This window comes from Archocentrus centrarchus, chromosome 6 (assembly GCF_007364275.1).
Source record: "Archocentrus centrarchus isolate MPI-CPG fArcCen1 chromosome 6, fArcCen1, whole genome shotgun sequence".
Taxonomy (NCBI): Eukaryota; Metazoa; Chordata; class Actinopteri; order Cichliformes; family Cichlidae; genus Archocentrus; species Archocentrus centrarchus.
Genome location: NC_044351.1, coordinates 7012779 through 7033716, shown reverse-complemented (window position 1 = coordinate 7033716; position 20938 = coordinate 7012779). Strand labels below are relative to the sequence as shown.

The 20938-nt window shown below is 40.2% G+C and overlaps 1 protein-coding gene across 3 annotated transcripts; it reads right to left on the bottom strand.

Moving 5' to 3' along the window:
• Window positions 1–2989: 2989 nt before the first annotated feature.
• LOC115781266 (bromodomain-containing protein 1-like) lies at window positions 2990–19174 on the bottom strand. Of its 3 annotated transcripts, none has more exons than XM_030730831.1 (12): window positions 18872–19174; window positions 15619–17009; window positions 14919–15075; window positions 14695–14823; window positions 14134–14262; window positions 10498–10810; window positions 9111–9848; window positions 8879–9008; window positions 8024–8154; window positions 6164–6258; window positions 4428–4582; window positions 2990–3470 (listed from the first exon to the last, which is right to left on the bottom strand). In XM_030730831.1, exons 2-12 carry the CDS (start codon window positions 16989–16991, stop codon window positions 3281–3283), a joined length of 3540 nt encoding a protein of 1179 aa, XP_030586691.1. In that variant the 5' UTR covers window positions 16992–17009; window positions 18872–19174; the 3' UTR covers window positions 2990–3280. The 3 variants fall into 3 exon arrangements, with proteins under 3 accessions (XP_030586691.1, XP_030586692.1, XP_030586693.1); XM_030730832.1 differs by lacking the exon at window positions 18872–19174 and adding an exon at window positions 17492–17524; XM_030730833.1 differs by lacking the exon at window positions 6164–6258 and having other exon boundaries at window positions 3318–3470.
• Window positions 19175–20938: the final 1764 nt, after the last annotated feature.

The window sequence follows — 20938 nt, the reverse complement described above, 5'->3', positions numbered from 1 at the left end:
AAAATTGTCTAAAAATACTTGAACCTACTCTACATTTAATAAAGTACTTTTTGTTTTTCTATTGAACTGCTGTTGGTGTTTTCTCCTCACTTCTTTATCGTTACAGTTTAGAAAAGGTGCAATAGCTCCACCTTATGGTCACTCAGTGATATACAGGTGTTGGGATTTGTTTTTTAGAAGAAGAAGAAGAAGAAGAAGAAACAGCCTTTATTGTCCCACAGAGGGGAAATTTGGGTGTAACAGCAGCCGCAGTTATTATAAATATAAGTAAAAATATAATAATTCACACTATTAAGAAAAGAATATAAATATATATAAAATCAACAAACAAGATTAACCTTAATACTACTAATAATAACACTATATACAATGTACATGATGTGCCTGTGTGTTGAACCTTAACAGGCCGGACTATTTACAGTATATTATATATTATCCTACATTGTGTAGGTTATTGTGGTTTTTGTTGGGAGCAGTGATGGTTATAAAGTCTTACAGCTGCTGGGAGGAAGGATCTGCGGTAACGCTCCTTTGTGCATTTAGGATGCAGCAGTCTGTCACTGAAGGAGCTCTCCAGCTCAGCAACAGTTTCATGCATGGGGTGGGAGACCTTGTCCATCAGTGATGTTATTTTGGTCAGAGTCCTTCTGTCTCCCACCACCTGCACTGAGTCGAGAGGACATCCTAGGACAGAGCTGGCTTTCCTGATGAGCTTGTCTATCCGCTTCCTCTCAGCTGTAGACAAGCTGCTGCTCCAACATACTGCTGCATAGAAGATGGCCGGAAGCTTCTTTACCCTTTACCCTTCTTTTACCCAATGAATACAATGACAAATGTTTAAAAGTAAACTCCAGTAAATTAATTAATAAACAATGGCTGAAGCAAATAATAGACAATTAAATAATACATTAGACAGATAGTGTCAGACCAACTTGACGGGCTTTGGGAGATATGTTTATCTTATTTATGACCTTCTCGATTTTGGAGAAGAATGTGTTTATCTTATCCTTTTTGCCAAAACGTGCATCTGTGTCTAAGGATGGAAGGGTGTGTGTAGGTCATCGGACCCTGTTGCTAAGGAGAATAAAACTACCAAGTCATGAGTAGGAATATGTGAGAGGCGAAGGTGTGTTTCTTTTATTCCTGACTGGAGAAGCTTGTGCCATGATGCCAGAAGCAACCACTGGACAAACCAATCTGAGAAGGCCAAGTCTAAACCACGGCTCTCTCTGTTTTTGAATTGATAGTGCTTGTAGAATAAAATTGTTATGTTTAGCTTAGAGTGGCGCTCTTCTGGGGAGGAGAGACACAGGCAGCTGGCTGGGAAGGCCTGTGTCTCCCTGAACAAGATTTGCCCGTGTACACGTACTTCTTGTGATTCTTTAATATATTAAATGTTATAATTTTTTAATTAAAGTGTTTCAAGAGTCTTTCTTCACCAATAAAAAACACACCCTGACACAGGCAAGCTGCAGTATTAATTTCTGAGGACTTCATGATCATTTATTTTTCTTTAAAAAAAAAAACACCTGGATTCATTTAAGGACCATTTTGCAATAAATTCTCTTTACTTAACATTTACTTTTTACTTATCTAAATTCTGTCTTATGGTCTTAGTAATTTAAAACTACTGCTTAAACTTTCCATCTAATTATTTTTCAATATTTAAATACTTATGAGTGTAACCAGGAGTTTAAAACCGGGATAATAAAAATAATTGAAATTCAAGGCTAAAACCTGTTTTAAAAAAGTGTGAATGAATAAATGGTTATAAAACAAAGTCAGGACACATTCAGTGATTCAATAAGATTTTAATTTTTCAGTGTTTTAGTATAAAAATCCCACCACGCTGCTGTCAGCTGGTTTCCGTTCCCGTAACTGTGGTTTTTCCCAGAGAATCAGCTAAAGTACCAAATCTATTTACACACAACATCCACATTCAGAAGGACCAAAGAAAACAGGAAGTCTACCCATTGCTACCCTGCCAAAATAGAACATCAAACACTATCACCTCACCTCTCAGATTTAATGCTATCAATATGAAAAATAAAGACTCACAAAACAGAAAAAGGAGGGCTTCTATGTGTGGCTCCTAGTGCGCCTGTAGTATTTTCTTACCTTCTCTATAAAGTAATGCATATACATTTTTGGATTTACAATAAATTAGTACAGGCACATTCTCTTCTCGCCTACAGCTGACTGTCCAATCCAGGTTGAGAAGATGGTTCTGTAACATTTTTACAGATGTGAACTCATCACAGCACACAAACAGAAAGGCCCAAAACCTGAAAAACACAACTGTAAAAAAAAAAAAAAAAACAAGACATTATTGGGAAACCTGTGGGCAGCATATTGGGTTTTTTGTTTTGTTTGTTTTCTCTTATTTTTTTTATTTTTCTTTTGGTTTCGGTGTGAATGATGCACTTTGGGCATTTTAAACTTTGAGAGCTTTATAGATGTTATATAAATATGTACAAACAATAAAAAAGTAGTCCAGTAAAAACATTCAGATTTAAAAAAAAAAACAAAACACACACACACAAAATGATGCACACAGAAAACAAATTAATGCCAAAGATGAGAGAACTGGAAGCTTGAGAACTCAATAACTTACAAAATACCGTACAAAAAGAAGCTGAAATAAAAGGTTTAATACAGTATGCATGTTTGATTTTTCTCTGTGTAGAGATAGCACCAGCAGAAACACCGACACCGTCAGTACCGGCGACAGCATGGATCATCACCTCCACTGTATAAATATCAGAATGCTGTGTACCAAAACTGACTGAGGGAATGAATAAGTTAGTGTCAGGCCTTGTACAGGATATTTACAGAAGCTGCTGCGGTCACACACAATGATGGACAATTTCATGGCAGTGAGATTGCAGCAGTCTTGCAGCACATTTAAGGAGGTCAGAGGTCAAACTCTGCCACATTCAACAGGTTGAGACCTGCAGTTTTTCAGTCCTCACAGCCAAGATTTGCTTTCTTTTTTTTTTTTTTTTTTTTCCTCTATCAACTTTTTGAACTGACAGACATTTTTCATTGCATAGCTCTTTGACAAAACAGAACAACAGTTTCAAGCTACAGTATTTCAGAGAGGTGGAACCTTTGTGTGAGGAGGGGTGGAAATGATCTGGTTCCAGTTTGAAGGACATGGTAAACAAGACGTGTGTGTTGTGCGTATGCGGCAGAAACAGTGTTCTCTGCAATGACAAAAACATGACTAATGATTAAGAGAAGAGATGGATGATTGGAGGATTTTTGAGGTGGTAGGGCTTCAGTCCGTGACAGTGAGGCCAGTGCTCGGCTCCATCTCTCTGCTAACATGGTCCAGGTGCTTCATGGCTCGATCGAAGGCGAGACGCACAGATTTTCGAATGGAGGAGGACCGAGCCTCCATCAGCTTCATTCTGTCGAGCATCTTGTTGATCCCAAAGGGAGCCATTTTGGATCTAGGAAGCCATTGCCTGAGGAGAGAAGATCGTTTTTAAAAATGTTCCAACATGTGATGACTCTGAAGTGTTGCTTTGAAGACCTTTTTGTACATCACATAGAATACAATTCAGGATCTTGTTCATGCTCTCATCAGTCTACAAATGACTATAAAACAGACTCTGCATTAAATATTAATGTATAGTAATTTAATTTGACTTGGACACATTTATGGAAAATTAAACAGGTCTCTGTATTAAGTGCCTAATATGATTTTTCTTGTTCAAAAGTCACACTATCCTAAATAACATTCACATTAACAGAAATTCATTCTTGTTCTAAAATGTATCTTTGTTAGATTAGAAAGTTGTTTAATTGTTTCTTTTTTTTTTAAACTACAAAATCTGGCCTCAGACATTGTGAAGACTTTAAAAACAGAAAGAATAAGAAAAGAATAAAATACATTGCCTTTGTTTAACTATAGTGATTAACACACACACACACACACTACTGTCATTGAGCCAGTCTACAATGGTAAATGGTAAATGGACTAGCTCTTATATAGCGCTTTTCTACTCAGTATGAGCACTCAAAGCGCTATTACAACATGTTTACATTCACCCATGCACTCCCATTCATACAAGCACTTCCATGTTTGCTAAGCTAAGTGCTTTTTTCATTCACACGCATTCATACTCCGACGGGACGGTCGGAGAGCAACTTGGGGTTAAGTATCTTGCCCAAGGATACATTGGCATGTAGCCTGGAGTAGCCAGGAATCGAACCGCTGACCTTCTGATCAGTAGGTGACCTGCTCTACCTACTGCCACCCCAATGACAATGACAGTAGATTAGAGTGTATCAAATAGTACGAACATTGTCAGTCCCTTCCTAATTTTGTTTTGTTTTAGCAAGATTAACCCCCCCCCAATATAACATAATAACAATGTTTTGGCTTTGCCAACAGTGAAGGGACTTGGTGAGTTCCTCACCAGCTGCGCCTGCTGTCGAAGAAGTGGACGAGGAAGAGTTTCTCTGCGGACCTGAACTGCATCCGCTCTCCGGCTCTGAGAACGTCCAGCGGTGGCTGGGGAAGCTCCACCCCGCTGTGCCGACACACTGTCCTCCGTGACCTGGGGTCCATGATCTGCGAATACCAAGAAAACAGAGCAGGACTCTGAGGGAGGCAGACTTCTTGCAGGATAAAGTGTGGACAGAAAACTCTGGGTATAACATACACCTCCGGAGTCTTGGCCATTTGTTAAATAGTTGTTTGAAAAAGTTAAAAATGCTATTTTTTGTCTTGATGGTTACATTTATTTTTGATGTGAACAGCCCACTAAGTCAGTGCCATCGCTGTGAAGAGTTAATTATGTGTCTCTGTCATTAACACCACATCTAAACTGCTTTTTGGACTCTTACTTGAGGAAAAAAAAATATTTTGAGACAGGTAATAATAATTGGGATTTATTGTTCACCCTCTGAACATGGAGGTGTGACAGATTTGTTGATTTGATAGATGATAATACACAAGGTCTTTCCTGGTTAACATTAATTGGTTAATTTACATGACTTACAAGAAAAAAAACTGTATGCAATGAATTTGATTTCATACGGCTCATTTCCTCTCCTACTCAACTGGATCAAATCATTCAAAATACAAAATTATCATTTAATGTCTCTGTGCTGTTGGAAAGTAAAGAAAATTGAGCCAAGTTTTCAACAACAGTTCAGTTGTTGTTACATATTTCTACTTCATCCTCACAGTAGATGTGATGTTTCAGTGAGAACTTTGGCTTATATTTGAAACTCTTTTCTGTCTTAGAAAGATTGAACTCAGCTTTTTTTTAGCCAGCTTTATCGTCTTTGTTTCACTCTAGCTGATCAGGTAGAGCCAAATCCATTATTATTAGCACCCCCATTTAAAGTCAAACCCCTTACTTACATTTTAAGCCTAACTGTGGTAACTAAAAACAATCATGTTTGTTCTAACTTACATAAAGGCATTCAGTCCAAGTAGTTGATAAAAATCAGACCAAATAGAAGTTTTATTAATTTAGGATTAAGGTACATAATAAATGCATTATACTGCCTGTTCTCTTAAACCTCTCAATGCATATCTCTTTCCACCCTGAAGTTCATAACTGGGGATGGATTTAGAATGCACCGTTTCTTTCCATATGTCAAAGTTGGGAGGTAGTCGGCAATCAGAACAGTATTGCATTTTATTTACTGGGTCCACCAAAGAGGTTATACGATTGGCTTGTCTATTAGCAGATTTACTCAAAATGATACAGATATGGATCCAGGCATTTTTTAGAAGAATTCTTTACTATTGTGAGATTGACTTTTTTCCCTGGTTCTCAATTAATGCATGTTGTGGAGGGAATTTATAGATCAATTTCATTGTGTTTTACATGTATTATAATCAGGGCACTTCTCTCAATGGTCATCTCCATTATTTATATAAAAAAAAAAAATTTTTTAAAAAAAGGCTGAAGAAGAGCATAACCTGGTGGAAGAAGGCAGCATTCAGAAAGACAAGCATGCAAGGCAGAGTCAAGCCCAAAACACCCAGATCGAAACAACCCACACAACAACAACCAGATCACTATCAGCCAGCTGGAAGCTCCTGCGTGGCCATGAGCACAAATCACGAGCTACAGCATGGACAATGGCAGAGGGGCAGATGGGTAATGAGATACAGAGGGGACTAACACTCACTCACCAGGGCAGGGAAGGAGGGATATCCACTACATTTAGCCCAAACTAGTTTAAGAGGCTCCAGAACAAATGAAGAAGCAGCGGTGGGTTTCCACACCTCTACAGGAACAACAACAAGCAAGTTATGAAGGAATCACTGCAACAGAGAGCACAACCAATCTCAACCCCCCCCCACACACACACACCAATAACTTAAGGCTAGAAATATATATATATATATATATATATATATATATATATATATATTTATTTTTTTTTTTTTTTTTTTTTAATCTTTTGTATTAAGTAGTCCATGGGAGAAAAAAACTTTTTCCAGTGTGTTGCATATAGGTCATAAATTGCAGCAGTTAAATGAACTCAAATTAAAATATACTACATATATGACTCCCTGTGAAGGGATGTGTGGGTTTTCCGTATTAGAAAACTCTGTAGCTCATTACAGAGTGCACTCTGCTGTCGTGTAGATTATATAGAACTGGGAGTGGTTTTTGTTTTGTTTTGTTTTTTTTAAATGTCAACTAAAATTTAACTTAAGATCACACAGTGTTGTAGCCAGCAATTGATTGCCTGGCACTGTTCTTATGGACAGCATAGAGAATAAACACCCTAAACAGAGGGACATTTTATACCGCCGTTCAGTGCCTCACAACAGCACTGTATGATAAAGTTGATGTCAAACTGATGCCATATCTGCTGTTGCTAGCTGCCATTTCTGCAGGTTGCGCACTTCTCAATTTTTGTAGCATTGTGTTGCTGCAGCTGGGTTGAAGTATACAATCGTGCTGGTTTTTACTGCCGTTTTAATGTAACGTACCAGTCAAAGGTTTGGACACACTCACTCATGGGGGAGTGTGTCCAAACCTTTGACTGGTACTGTACATTAGCAGAGAAGCTCAGAGATTCACAGATTATACAGAGGGAGATGCTGCAACAGTTTGAAAAGATGAGACTTTACGGAAAACTGAAAAAAACCCAGCAATTTCTTTGCTTCCAGTTTTGACTACTTCCAGTAGAGTACTGCTGCGGCTACAACGGCAAGCATAAATGGATGTGCTGTTACTGGCAGTGTACAAAGAGACCATTGCAGCAGGTACACTGGGGCCTTGACACTCTCAATAATTAGCTGAACGCTACATGTGCTCGCGCACGCGCACACACACACACACACACACACACACACACACACACACACACACACACACACACACACACACACACACACACACACACACACACACACACACACACAGAGTGTATCAATTTAACTTTTCCCAATACTCTTATTGATACAATACTTGTTATGAATCTCAAGTCTAGCGTAATAATGCAGTGATCATTAATGTTGGCAGTAACAATGAACAATGCAGTTTTAGATGATGAACCAAACACAAGCACCACATCAGCTAAAGTACAAAGTAGCTGATGGGTTCATTTACCACTTCCTTTGTGGCTTAAAGCCACAGTGTGAGACCGTATGGGCCACTTAACCTCAGTTTGAGAACCAGTGAGGTAGACTCCATTACTGTGGGGAACTCCTGATTCTGTAGAAACCCCTTTCAAGGCTTTCTATTTAAGAATTTTTACATTAGAATGTGTGACACTCAACATGACTCATTCAACTTCAACTGCTCTGTGTTACACAGATGTAACAGTAGAAAAGTGAAGATGTAACATGAAAGCAAGAAATTAATTTAATAAAATGCTGCATGCTTGCACATAAAAAGTATTAGTATCCCAATAGAGAAGGACTCTAATTAGTTTAGTAAATGTCTTCAGAAGACAGAAGTAAGAAATGACAAATCAAAGCTTGCCAAGCTCTTTCATGCACAATAATAAAATCAAACTCCAGAGCTGATAGGCTCACCTGAAGATATTTTGGCAGCTTTGATGAACTTGCCATTCTCAATGCAGGTCATCAGAGTGCTTTTGTCATCCATGGTGCTCCGTCGAGCGGTGGTCGGTCGCCCTTTACCACTTTTAGACACAATAACGGTGCTGAAAGAGGCAGGAGGAAAACTTGATGTCGAAAATTTGATCTATTGTCAAGTGGAACCAAAAGCAGTCCGCTTCATATTATTGAAATCTATTTTTGTGCTACAATGACATTTTTCTAAATTATTACTACATACCGATTTGTCTATTTATTTAAAAAACTTTTGGTTTTACAAAATATACCATCCATCCATTTTCTTCCGCTTATTCTTTTCAGGGTGACAAATTCAAGGAAATACCTGGGCCCCTGATCATTATTAAAGAGAGGAAATAACAGTCTAAAATAAATAAATAAATAAAAAATAATAAAAACAAATAAGACTCACTGAGGTTGTTGAACTTCTTAAAAAAAAATTGCAGCTCTCAAATCAAATGCCAATATTAAATTTCAATTGCAAAAGAATAAAGCACAACAATCTTTTAGTCATAATGGTATTGGACAGCATATACACCATGTTTTACATCCTTTTTCAGTGGTTACATTTTAGAGACTCTATACAGACACAGCTACAAGCTTGTCTTGATATATGGGCTCCCAGGGTGAAAGATGCCAAGATATCTGTTTTCATGTCAAATGAGTTGTATTTTCATAATTTTCTTTTTTGTTTTGGTTACACGATTAGCTTGGTGAGCAGAGGTGATGGTCAAAATATGAAAATAAGACACAATTTAAAACTGGACTTTTCCATAGTCACTCAGCAATTTGGTCACTTCCTCTGTCACTCACCTTGTGTCACAGAGGATGCTTCCACTAGAAGAGATGCTTGACTCAGAGGCACAGCGTCGGCGTGGCTCTAGCAGACGAGGAGATTGTGAGACCACACCCTCCTCCTCCACCACAAAACCATTTGCTATTCCTGAGGGCCATAAATATATAAGTGGAATAGTTTAAAATTCACTGATGTTTTGTCACCAGGGTGACTTTGGTTTACAACTGAAACAAAATATCTGACTGATACCTGTACCAAGTCGTTTGATCGGCGACTCCTCATCCTCCTCGCCATCAGCACTGCTGCTGCGTTTTCTTTTCTTCGGCAAAAGGAGCGTCTCCAATCGAGGGATCACTACTGACAGGAAGGTTTTGGCGCCCAGGGGTGGCGGGGACCCAGTAGAAGCCTCTTGCGTCCGGGGTGGTTTCTGTGGGCTGGCACTTTTTGACTTGCGAAAGAGGACATTGGTCCGCCGGTTACAGCGGTCCATGTAATGGTCACCCTTGGGGAGCAATGACTCTGGGATGTGCCCATTTGGGGTGTCCGATGGCACTGAGGTAGATGTGCTAGTGATGTTGTCAAGCTCTGTGGGTGTCTGGTCCAAGGGTTTAGTGAGCTTCAGGAGGGGCGAGTCTAAGTCTGTGGGCAAGATTTGGGATGGTGAGGTTAACAGCTCTAATGGTGGCAGAGGTAAAGACTTGTCCTCCTGTGGCACACAGGGATCTGCCAACAGTTCTCGTAGTGGTTGGGCTTCAGACTCAGCAGGGGATGGGCTGGGATCTGGAGCAGTAGGCTGTGGTGGCAGGGAATTCTTCAGGCTTATCTCACTCCGGACTTCGGTGATGATTTTCTTGAGTAGCTTCAGCCTCTTGCTGCGGGATGGGCTGTGCTTCATGGCTACGCTCAGGTCCAGCTTCTCCAGGAGCTCCTTCAGCTGATCCTCCAGAGGGGTCTTCTGGCGGTAGGTGGGAGTCAGCAAGCGGTCCACTAAGGAGGACAGCATGACATCACTCTAGTATTTCCATTTTAACAATTCAGTGTCTGCACATCAACTACTTTTTACTATTTAACTCACACTTCCACTGCTTAAATAACTACTGATAAAAATGCACCCTCAAAGTTAACAACCCAAGTAAAATTTTAAGTGACAACACCGCTAATGAATCTTAAACATGAAAGTATAATTTCAAATGCTTTAAAGTATGACACCTCAACTGAAGGTGAAGCTCAGTTCATTTTAACTGCCTGCACTAAAATTCCTTTAAGTTTATCAACTTGTCAGTGTGCAGAAACACTAACATGGTCACAGTAAAAAGTTAATTTCACCTGCTGGGAAACTTTGCTGCTAGAAATTATAAGCACCCAGAGATTTAAAAAAAAGAAAAAAAAAAAAAAAAGAAGGGAACAAAGATGGTAGAAAAACAGGCTTAACTGACTTTTTACTACTGCAGTAACTAAGTTACACTAAATGAACTACAGACCAATAAAATGTGTTTTTGGAAGCTAAAGTTATTCCTCAATATACTTACGAGATAATGTTTTAACATTTTAATGGAGAAATTACTTATCAATGGCAAAGAAGGCTTTTACAAGCAACTTCTTTCAGAGATTTATTGCTTTGTAAAGCTCTATATACCATCTTCCCAGGTGAAGGGTGGTGGCGGCTCCAGTTTTGGAACTTCAGGAAGATGCAACCCACTGGGGAAGTCAAAGCCAATCCTCTCTGCTTCTCTACGGGCCCTGCGGAGGATGGCTCCGCCGTGGTCTTGCATCCGCTGAGCTGCCTTGTAGAAGAATGTGTCCTTGGCATTGTATGTCATGCAGTTGGATATTATGAGGTCAAAGTCAGCCTCAAACTCCTCCAGGCTCCGGTAGAAGTGAGCATCAATTCGTTTCCTCATAGTGGAGAAGTCCATGGGGTACTTGATGATGTCCAGGTAGTCCGGTACCTGCAAAGAGGACACAATTAAGAGGCTGCAGACTGTCAGAGAAGAGAAGAAATTCTGGTTCACAACATCTTTGTCTCTGAAAAAAGAAGATGGAAGATACTGAGCCTCAACAATCTATAGCTTGATTATATTGCAGATTACAGTTTTTTTTTGTTTGTTTTTTTAACTTTACAATCCCCTGACACTATTTTAAGAACATGGATGTCATTTTTCAAAACTTTAGACAGAAAACTCAAATTGGTCAACCCTTGCCACACAAAGTTCAAAACAATGCATTTTCCAGTCATACCAAGAAGGTCTGCACTTACATAAACAAATGGCATTTCTTTAATCACCTAAACAAAAGGTCCCATTAGTTTCAATGTTTAGCTGATCATATAACCATTAGATCCTGTAGTACAGAATACGTGATACATGTTTCACTATGGTGTTACACGTAATATCACTGTAAAACGACCAGTAGAGAGAATACTACAGATGCAGAGGAATCAGTGATCAAAAATTAAATTTATTAAAGAAATACACTATAAATCACACATAAATAAATAAATAAAATCACACAACATAGATACCCGTTAAATAAAAAAATTGGCTACAAAAAAAAAGAAAAACAATAGACTATAGCCCCCCCGAAAAAAAACATGTCTAGGATGAGGCAGATGCACAGTGTTGAACTACATGGGCCTGAAACCATGTCTGCACTCAATGAGAACGATGGAAACTGACATTGTCTCACATAATAACACAAGTAGCTCTGCATTCCACCATACAATTTATGATATATGGTGATATGGTGTCCAAGCACTTCGATGGTGGCCCCTGACATTCCTGTGAGTGTTACTGTGGCCACCATTTATTTATACTTGTACCAGAAGTTGAAATTAATAATCAGCAACAAATGTGCATCAGTGGATCGCACTATCCTGAAATTTTCATGATGTGAACATGGAACATTGTTCCTGATTTTCCAAAAAAAAGTATGCTTTAAAAAAAATGCAACAGGTTATTTGTCATTCTGAGCAGTTGTAGCAATTGATAGAGCACTGATGAAATGAACAGTCATCTCAAATTCAATTTATGAATTGCATTTTGAAATGGCAATACTTTCATGTTGTGTCTTTTTGAGCTGATAATTTCAGTTCAATGAACAAATCATCTTTGGTTTATATGTACGGTATACAAGCACCCAGAAAAAGTGTTAAGAGTTTTGAAATGACATCCAGGTTCTAAAAAAAAAAAAAAAGTTGTACAATTTTAAAATTTATTAAAAAAACTAAAAAAAAAAAAAAAAAAAAACTAGCAGCAATAATGTTTTTCCATTGTGGTTCAGATTGTGCCCAGCAATGGTTTCACAGATACTGGAAAGACTTAAGAAAAAAAACATTTATGATCAAGGACCCCCCCCCCCCCCAGGTGTGGTAAAACAAAAAGTAAGGAAATTCATGTTTGGTCGATTATTTCTTTGTTGTAACAATGGTTCTCGGTGATAAATCTTAAACTGTTGGAAAGCCCGTTTATTTCCCCTTAAACCGTGCCACACTTATAAGGAAAATGCATTTGTGGGTTGAGCAGCAGAGTTAGGTGTGTGGGTTGTGCCCATGAAAAACTTGCTGCCAAATAGTTTATTCTCCTATTGACTCTTGTTTTAGCTTCTAATACCTCAGGTGCTGACAATCAGGCTTGTCATCATTGGCTGGCAATCTCAATTAAGGCTGCAATGATTCCTCGAGCAACCCGCATAATTCAATTATAAAAGAATCCTCAACACAAATTTGTTGCTTCGATGCTTCGTTTAAACTTTGCAGCGGTCAGGTGTCACCAGGTAAGGTAAGCGTTTCATTCACATAAGCAGCACTAAAATTTTCTGTTGCTATGATGGATTTCCGTTACAGTGACGAACCTTTAACATCAAGTGGATCATCGCTGACACATTTTTCCATGCCTCCACTCTCTCTACACTCGTGTGTGTGTGTTTTGTGCTCGCTGTGTAACCTGTAACCACCATTAATACCTTTACTGGGAAACAGCCAGAGGAGCCCTTCATCAACCACCTGAGCAGCAAGTGTCAATGTGAAGAAAAGAGAAATTTGTAGCTGCTCCATCCACCACTGTTTGTTTCACACAGCCAAAAGAAAATGCAGTAAATCTAGTGTAGTTAAAATATGCAGATGAATAAGGCAAAGGTATTATCCAAATAATTGATAGAATACTCGATTACTAAAATAATCAATAGTTGCAGCCCTGATTTCAATGCAGAGAGATGAGATTGTGCAACCAGTGGGAATCCCATATCTCCACATTTGGGAACTGAACTCTATCCTCCAAGATGACAACGCTCACCCCCACAGAGTGGGGTTTATCAGAGACTACCCCCAGAATTTGTTAGTGGAGAGGACGGAATGGCCTGCCTGCAGTCCTAAACTCAACCATATTAAACACTTGCGGGATCATCTTGGACGTGCTTTTCGTGCCAAAACAACCATACTGGCTGACTTGTAACAAATGCTTGATGAAGAATGAGATGCCATCCCACAGCAGTGTGTGACCAAGCTGGTGACCAGCATGAGGAGGAGGAGCCAGGGTGTTTTGGCTGTATATGGTTCTTTCACATGCTACTGAGGCCCCTGTTTGTTAATGAATGATTGTTGTTTGGGGTGGCTGTGGCTCAGGAGGTAGAGCAAGTCATCTACTAATTGGAAGATTGGTGGTTCGATTCCCGGCTGCTCCAGTCTGCATGCCAAAGAATCTTGGGCAAGAAACCGAACCCCAAGTTGCTCTCCAATGCAACTGTCGGAGTATGAATGTGTGTGAATGTTAGATAGAAAGCACTCTGATACAGAATGCAGTGCGTGTGTGAATGCAAATGTGTTGTAAAGCACTTTGAGTGCTCAACTAGAGTAGAAAAGAGCTATATAAGAACTAGTCCATCTAAAACTGCCAAAATGTCTGGTTCCTTCAGCATTCACAAAAAAATTAAATAAAAATCAATAAACGACACCAAAGAAGAGTCAATAGCAGAATAAGATGGCATTGGCAAAGATTTGGCAAGTTTTTCATGGGTGCAACCCAGATACTCAACTCTGCTGCTCAGCCCACAAAAGGTATTTTCCTTGCAAATGAGGGACCATTTAAGGGGAAATGAACAGGCTTTCCACGAATCATTGTTTTAACAAAGAAATAACTGACCAAATACAATTTCCTTACTTTTTGTGCTAAGTTGATTAGAAACATCAGACATTTTGTTTGAACTGGGACAAAAGACTTCTCTTCAGCATCTGATTACTTTAATTTGTCTTTGAAGCAAATAATAAATAGTTGCAGACCTCTTTAACGCTGACAGGCTGAGCAAAGATGCTGTACTGGTCCTTCTCATGCAGCTGACTGAGCACGGCTCTCAACAGGATGTTGAAGGGCGTCAGCTGGACCTCCAGCACAGATTGCTGCAGCTTCATCTGTCGGGAGAAGGTAGCCAAACAGCCTTAATGCACCTGATTGGCATGAGGTATTATCAACAGGCCAGGGTTAGTGTCTATACACACATTCAGTTTTATAAAGAAAATTTAAGTCCCCTTTTTTGGTTGATATTCATGTGCATTGGGGGTTTGAACACAGACAAAAAGGTTAAGTGGTCAAATTTGTGAGCAAATGTCCAACTAAGTGAAATTTGGGAGGTTGTGGCTATGAGTCAAAGAAGTACCAACATTTAACCTTTAATAAAAGTAATCTTTCAGAAGGCATTTACTAGAATTAATATAATGAAGGTAAGTTGTGAGTAGTAAATAAAAAGTATTTATAAACTAATAAAAGTAATATGTCCTAAAAAGAAAAAAAATAAAGCTTTGATCAAGACAAACATGAAGTAGTAAATGGTGAAAGGATTCTACCTCCTCCCGCTTCAGTTTTTCTCTCTTCCTGATTAGCTCCAGCAGCAGGCGGGCTCGCTCCAGGTCGTGGCGGAGGCGGTGCCACTCTTTCAGCTGCTCTTTCAGTGCCTGGTTAGTCTCCATATGGTCCTGCAGGAAACGCAAACCTCAACTTAATAACAAGAACTACATTAAAAAGAACTATGTCCAACTGTGTAATGCTGCCAGGTATCAACAGAACTGACCGTCTGCTTGGCTTTAGGCGGCTGAGGGTTGGCCTGTAACCGGCGGATCAGCGGGACATTGTTTCTTGACTGCCTTTTCAGCACCCAGTAGCTCAGCACTCCCTCGACAAATGGACGCTTCCTCTGAACCGATACCTGGTTCAGGATGGTGTCAAAACTAACCCAACAGAGAAGAAAGGGAAAATAATAACAAAACAAATAATTAATATTCTGCGTAAAACGGTTAATACTTTGGGTCAATAAGTTATCAGACTTCCAGCTTGTCATTTTTGACCAATCAGAGCTATTTGTATTTGTATTTGTCTCTCACAAATATTTTTACTAACACACCTGTGGAAAAAGAACACTTAACTCCACTATACTGAAATAATACTTGCAGAGGTTTCTTAAACTGCTACTAATAAAAATCACTTAACTCTTTTACTACCACAGGGGTCAAGGCCACCAGTGACCCCTGTGGTAGTAATTACCTTTCACTACCACAGGGATCACCGGTGACCCCTGTAGTAGTAGAAAGGTTACCTTAGGTTAACCTTTCAATATTTTATTTTTCCAGGTTTATATTGTTGGTCTTATTTTCTATATATAAAACATCAGTACCTTAGACTGCGTTTGTGTAAAATTAGAAGTAAATGAAATAAAGGGGACAAAAGCCAGGGAGACAGAGTACTGATTTAGTGAGTACTGGTTGCCTGCTTACCTTGAAGCAGTAATGCTAGGTCCAGAGCTGGTTGGAGTCTCAGGTTCTGTTTCTGGTTCGGGGTCTGCTCTTTTATTCTTTTTCTTCTGCCAGCTCTTGGCCTGGGCTTTTCCCCTTTTTTCAGCTCGCTTGTGAAAGACCCCATTTTTAAGGTGGGGCTCGTCATAGATGTTGAGTGACCGGCGGTCACAGCCTTCAGGTGTGTGGCTGCAACAGTAGGCAGTCTTTTTCACAGAGAAAGTGGTGGCACCAGATGCAGTCACCTCTTTCACTGGCTCCATTTTCATGTAGAGGCCAGCTTTCTGGGCACAGCTAACGTGGAAGGCTGTGTAACAGTTGATCTTATCACACTGGATGCATGCTCCGACACCTTTCTCTTTACACAGGTAGCAGGTGAGCTTCCAGCGAGCAGGTGGGATATTGCGGACACCATCGATGGGCTCAATGAAAACTGTGTCAGAGAAGCCAACTTCTGGCACCCACAGGGCACATGCTACGTGGCCCCAGCGGTCGTCATCGGTCTTCTTCAGGGCTCCTCCTCGGTTCGGACAGAAAACACACTCAGCCGGTCGTGCTGGACACTGGAGACAGTGGCGGCAAAGCCACTGGCCCTCAGGGATGTATGGCACACCATAGCACTCCTGGTGCACGGCGATGTTGCAGGAGTCGCAAAAGAGGATGACATTACTGTCAGCTCCATCTCCATCCATGCAGATGCAGCAGACAGCATCTTCATCCACCAGTGACTGCAGGTCACTCTGACCCTGTGTGGCCAAGAATGACTCCTTCTCAAAGCGATCCATGAGGAACTCAAAAAGGTTGTGCGACACCTGACTTATGCCCTCACTTCTTCTCTTGTCATTGATGATCTCCATCCAGGCATAGTCTTCCTCATCCATGTCATACTCCACCTCCTCATCCAGCTCCTCAGGTGTCCTCTCATTGTATTTGTAATAAGCTGCTGGCCTCTTTGGTACCACTGGCAAATTGTACTCAACCGTTCTAACCTTCGGCTCCAACAGGCCACTGGAACTGCTGTGGGTGGCACTACCACCATGTGAGGTGGTGAGAGCGGCATTCTTTTTCTGCTGGTTGTTTTTTAAGCGGACCGAGCGCACCAGAACCTGCTGGGGCTTCTCGTTGTTCTCCTTGTTACTGTTACACTCCATAATCTCCTGAGCAGTGGGGTCATCGTCAGTGATGACATCCAGCTTGTCATAGATGCTGAGCCGGTGTACCCTGCCGTCCACCTCTAGCTCCACCATTCGCTGAGCTTGTGCATATGTCAGCGTCTCCCGGTTGGGCGATGGCTTGATGGGAGAAGTTTCCCTCTTTATCACTGCTGGGCGATGATTTCGACTTTTCTTCTTCATGTTTAAGCTATGAGGACCCTAAAAAAAATTCAAGCAATGAAACAAATATGTCAACAACTCACTGATCAGCAGCTGCTGAACATGTCATTAACTTGCACTGTGAAGTAACAGCTAGCAAACTCTAAAATGGTAAATGGACTGGTTGTTATGTAGCACTTTTCTACTCTGCTTTGAGCAAAGTGCTTTATACAACATGCCTCATTCACCCATTCACACACATCTAAGTGCTTTCTATTTAACATTCACACAGATTCATACTCAGATGGTTGCATCGGAGAGCAACTTGGGGTTCAGTATCTTGCCCAAGATTCTCTGGCATGCAGACTGGAACAGCAAGGGATCAAACCACCAACCTTCCGATTAGTAGGTGACCTGCTCTACCTCCTGAGCTAAAGCTACCCCAAAAGAACCTCAGCCTATAAATAACAGCTGTAACCCAAATTGTTGCCTTGTAGGAAGAGTGCAGGGTGGTTAATTTATTTACACGGGAATGTCAGTACCTCTTCCAATTGTCAATCACTGACTAGGAGAAAAATGTCCTAGTCTTTTTCATCTCTGTAGCTGGTGTCTTGTTCTGCAGGCCAAGTTTAAAAAAGTGGTAAGCTGTTTACATGACTATGAACACAACTGACTGCTGTCACGTGGTACATCAAAATCTTTATCAACATCTAACTGGTGATCCTGATGGTACAAAGGTTTTGACTACACTGAGGTAAGTTAATTTAAGTTTGAAACCAAAACTATCTTCAATACATTACATGGGGGGCTATGCACGTATTTAATATTGTTCCTCCTCTTATATCAAAATATTTCAAACTGCTAAATGTGTAAATATTAAATAATAACATCAGAATCAGGGCAATACTTTTGATGGAAGTGTTTGTTGTCTGATACTTGCTACCCTACCGTAAATCTGATCTCTTTACAGGTTACTGAAAACCAAACACAGATCAGGGCTGGAGCCATTTTAATTTCTGGTGTTCTTTATTAATTCTCAGCAAATAAAAGCCAGCACGCTTAAAAAAAAAAAAAAAAAGAAGTATCATTTCTAACCAAAACGCAAAAAAAGTATTACATAAAGAAAACTGCTGAGGAAACTATTTTCAAATGAATTATTTCAGCCATATTTGCATCCGTATTACTATGTATAATGATCTGTATATTGCTCACTCCAAGATACAACGCCAAACAGCAATCATCCACGTTTGTACATTCACCGGCTTTTCTTTTTAAACAAGGGTACGTCAAGTTAAGCTGGCAAGTTTAGACATACAGCTCCAACGTGTGTTCGTGCACCTTTAATTCGTGAGATCAACGCGCTTTCAGCTGGCTGCTCCAATAGTACAAGGACATTCAACGTTCACTTAACGAATGAAAGAAATGCACTGAGAGCAGGAAGCAGCCACGCTGAGGTCAGGGAGTCTCCGATCTGCACAACCTGTCCGACTGAAACCGCTATGAGTGGTTTGTTTCTGAATAACAGCGGCTCACAGTAGAGCGGCTTGTTTCTCTGTCCGGTACGGATAATATTAGGTCCAACTAACTGAACTGTAACAGTCACCCGTAGTCTTATTCGTACCTGCTTTAGGTCTGTCAACCAAACAAGCGGGTTACAACAAAAGACAACCCTGTTGTTCCCTCCTAATAAACAGGCGTCGGCCTCTCCAGCTGCTAGTCTGTCCAGAAACCGGGCTAACATTAGCCTGCCACTACGGTGACTGACGGGGAAGGAAATATGGCGACTAACACAACAAGAAACTACCTCAATTACAAAAGTTGGCTTTTTCTCTCAGTAGCGCGAGTTGCTTTTTGGTTTAAACCTGTCCAGAGTGCAGGGAAGGATATTAAACGTGTAAAAGTTAGAGTGAGGTAAGACTTACCTCAGTATTTTCACGAATTAAGCTTATAAAAAGAGCAGCAATGGCGGTGCGGCCTGCGGAGCGAAGCGGCAGTTAAATCCACATTCAGTCCGCTCATCCAAAAGCGGCCGCGGCTCGCGCTGAACCGAGTGAACCTTAGAAGTGACCGACAGGTATCCAGGGCGACGGAACCGGTTTCAAGTGATATACTTGGTTATTAAGCTGAAAACCGATCGCTGGGACTGTGTATAAGCAGTAAGAAGTGCCAGTGCTCAGCGGCTGCCTGAGCTTCTCTTCCCCCACAACAATGCGGTTGTGTGAGTCGCTATGCCGCGACGTCACCACGCATACAAGGAAGTGAGAGTGTGTGTATAAATATATACACGAGCATATGATCTCTAAATAGGAGACGCAAAGATGGATATAAAACATTAAAAAGAACATCCACTAAATGTCCAATTGACAGGGAACCAAACGACGACCGCTTCGCCTCAACATGGAGCACGCGTTATCTGTGGGGTCTGAAAAACCTTTTGATATAGCCCACTGCACTTTAGTAAAGGGTACATGACGAGCAAGGAAGCCTAATGGTGGAATAAATGTGTTAAAAAAATAGCGTTATAAATAAAATGGAGTGATTACAAAAGCGTTTAGTCTATGTAATTTTATATTTTGTCAAACTTAGATGCAAAGAGTGACTTTGTTTTGGACTACTGTCAGCCGTGGATTGATCCACATTTGGTGCTCTGGTGGGTATTTGGGGCAGTAGGCCATTGTATGTGAACCAAAGGGTAAAAATTGTATAAGAGAAAAAAGTTGTGTTGGGGGGGGGGGGGGGGGGGGGGGGGCTAATGCGCTAATGGCTGAAAACTTGGCATATTTATATATTCAGCATGGTGTGCAGAGCATCCTTAATTTTTTTCTTTAGGAAAGTAGACAAATGGAGGACAAAAGAAAAAGTGGAAGGCCTAAAAAAAAAAAAAAGTATATAAACAGTACCTGAAAGTAATATGTTTTATTAAGAATATATAATGTTCTAAATAAAATAATAGAAAAAAAAATTCCAACAAAGACCTGACACAGGACCTGTGAGAGGCATCTTGCTCTTCATTTGATCTACTATTCACCAAAGCCTCATCAGAAATGGTGGAGAGGTGGCTCTCAAGAAGTAATAATTCTTAAGGAGGGAAAACAGGGAAAGGCACTACAATATAAAAGGCATTACAAATTATACAACAACTCAACTGAAAATTATCAGGTCTTCTTGAGTGATGAATCCAAATTTGAAAGTTTTGGTTCAAATCATCAATATGTATGGAGGACAGCAGGAAAAACGAGTGTGTGTGCCCTCAGTCTTCTGTAAAACATGGTGGAGGCCAGTTTGGGCATTTCAGCCAGTGTTGTTGGGGAATTATGAATACAAAAGTGCTGTCTGATTTTGATCCACCATGTAATACCATTCTGGAACATGTATGATTGGCAGCAGCTTTTTTGTTCAGCTTGATCCCAATGATCCCAAACACACTGCCAATGGAGTAAAAGCATACCTGAATAGAAAAACAATGCAGAGCACTATCAATCATGGATTGGCCTCCCCAGAGCCCAGACCTCAATATTCCTGAAGCATCTTTACAGAGAACAGAACAAAAGGCAGTCAACATCCAAAGAAGAGCTTTGAATGTCATTCAAGAAACCTGGAGAACTATTCCCAAAGACTACTTAAAGAAATTACAAGAAAGCTTGCCTGAAAGTGTTCAGGATATATTAAAGAATAAAAGGCAGTTATAAAAAAAAGTATACTTTCAAGCTTGTTAGTATTCTACAAACTTTTATTTTTGCCTTATACACTATATTTTCATTAATCTTTGCGTGTGTCAGTAAAATGTTGCTCCCATTTCCTAGCAAAACAATGAAATGACAGATGACACAAGTACATAGTACTGCAGTACATACACTTTGTGGGAGTAGAACTGAAAATGCAAAATGAAGGTCTTTAGAAGAAGAAATACATATGGAATTATTTATTAAACAAAAGTGTTAAACAAACCAGAATATGTTTTGTATTTTAGATTATTCAAAGTAGGCACC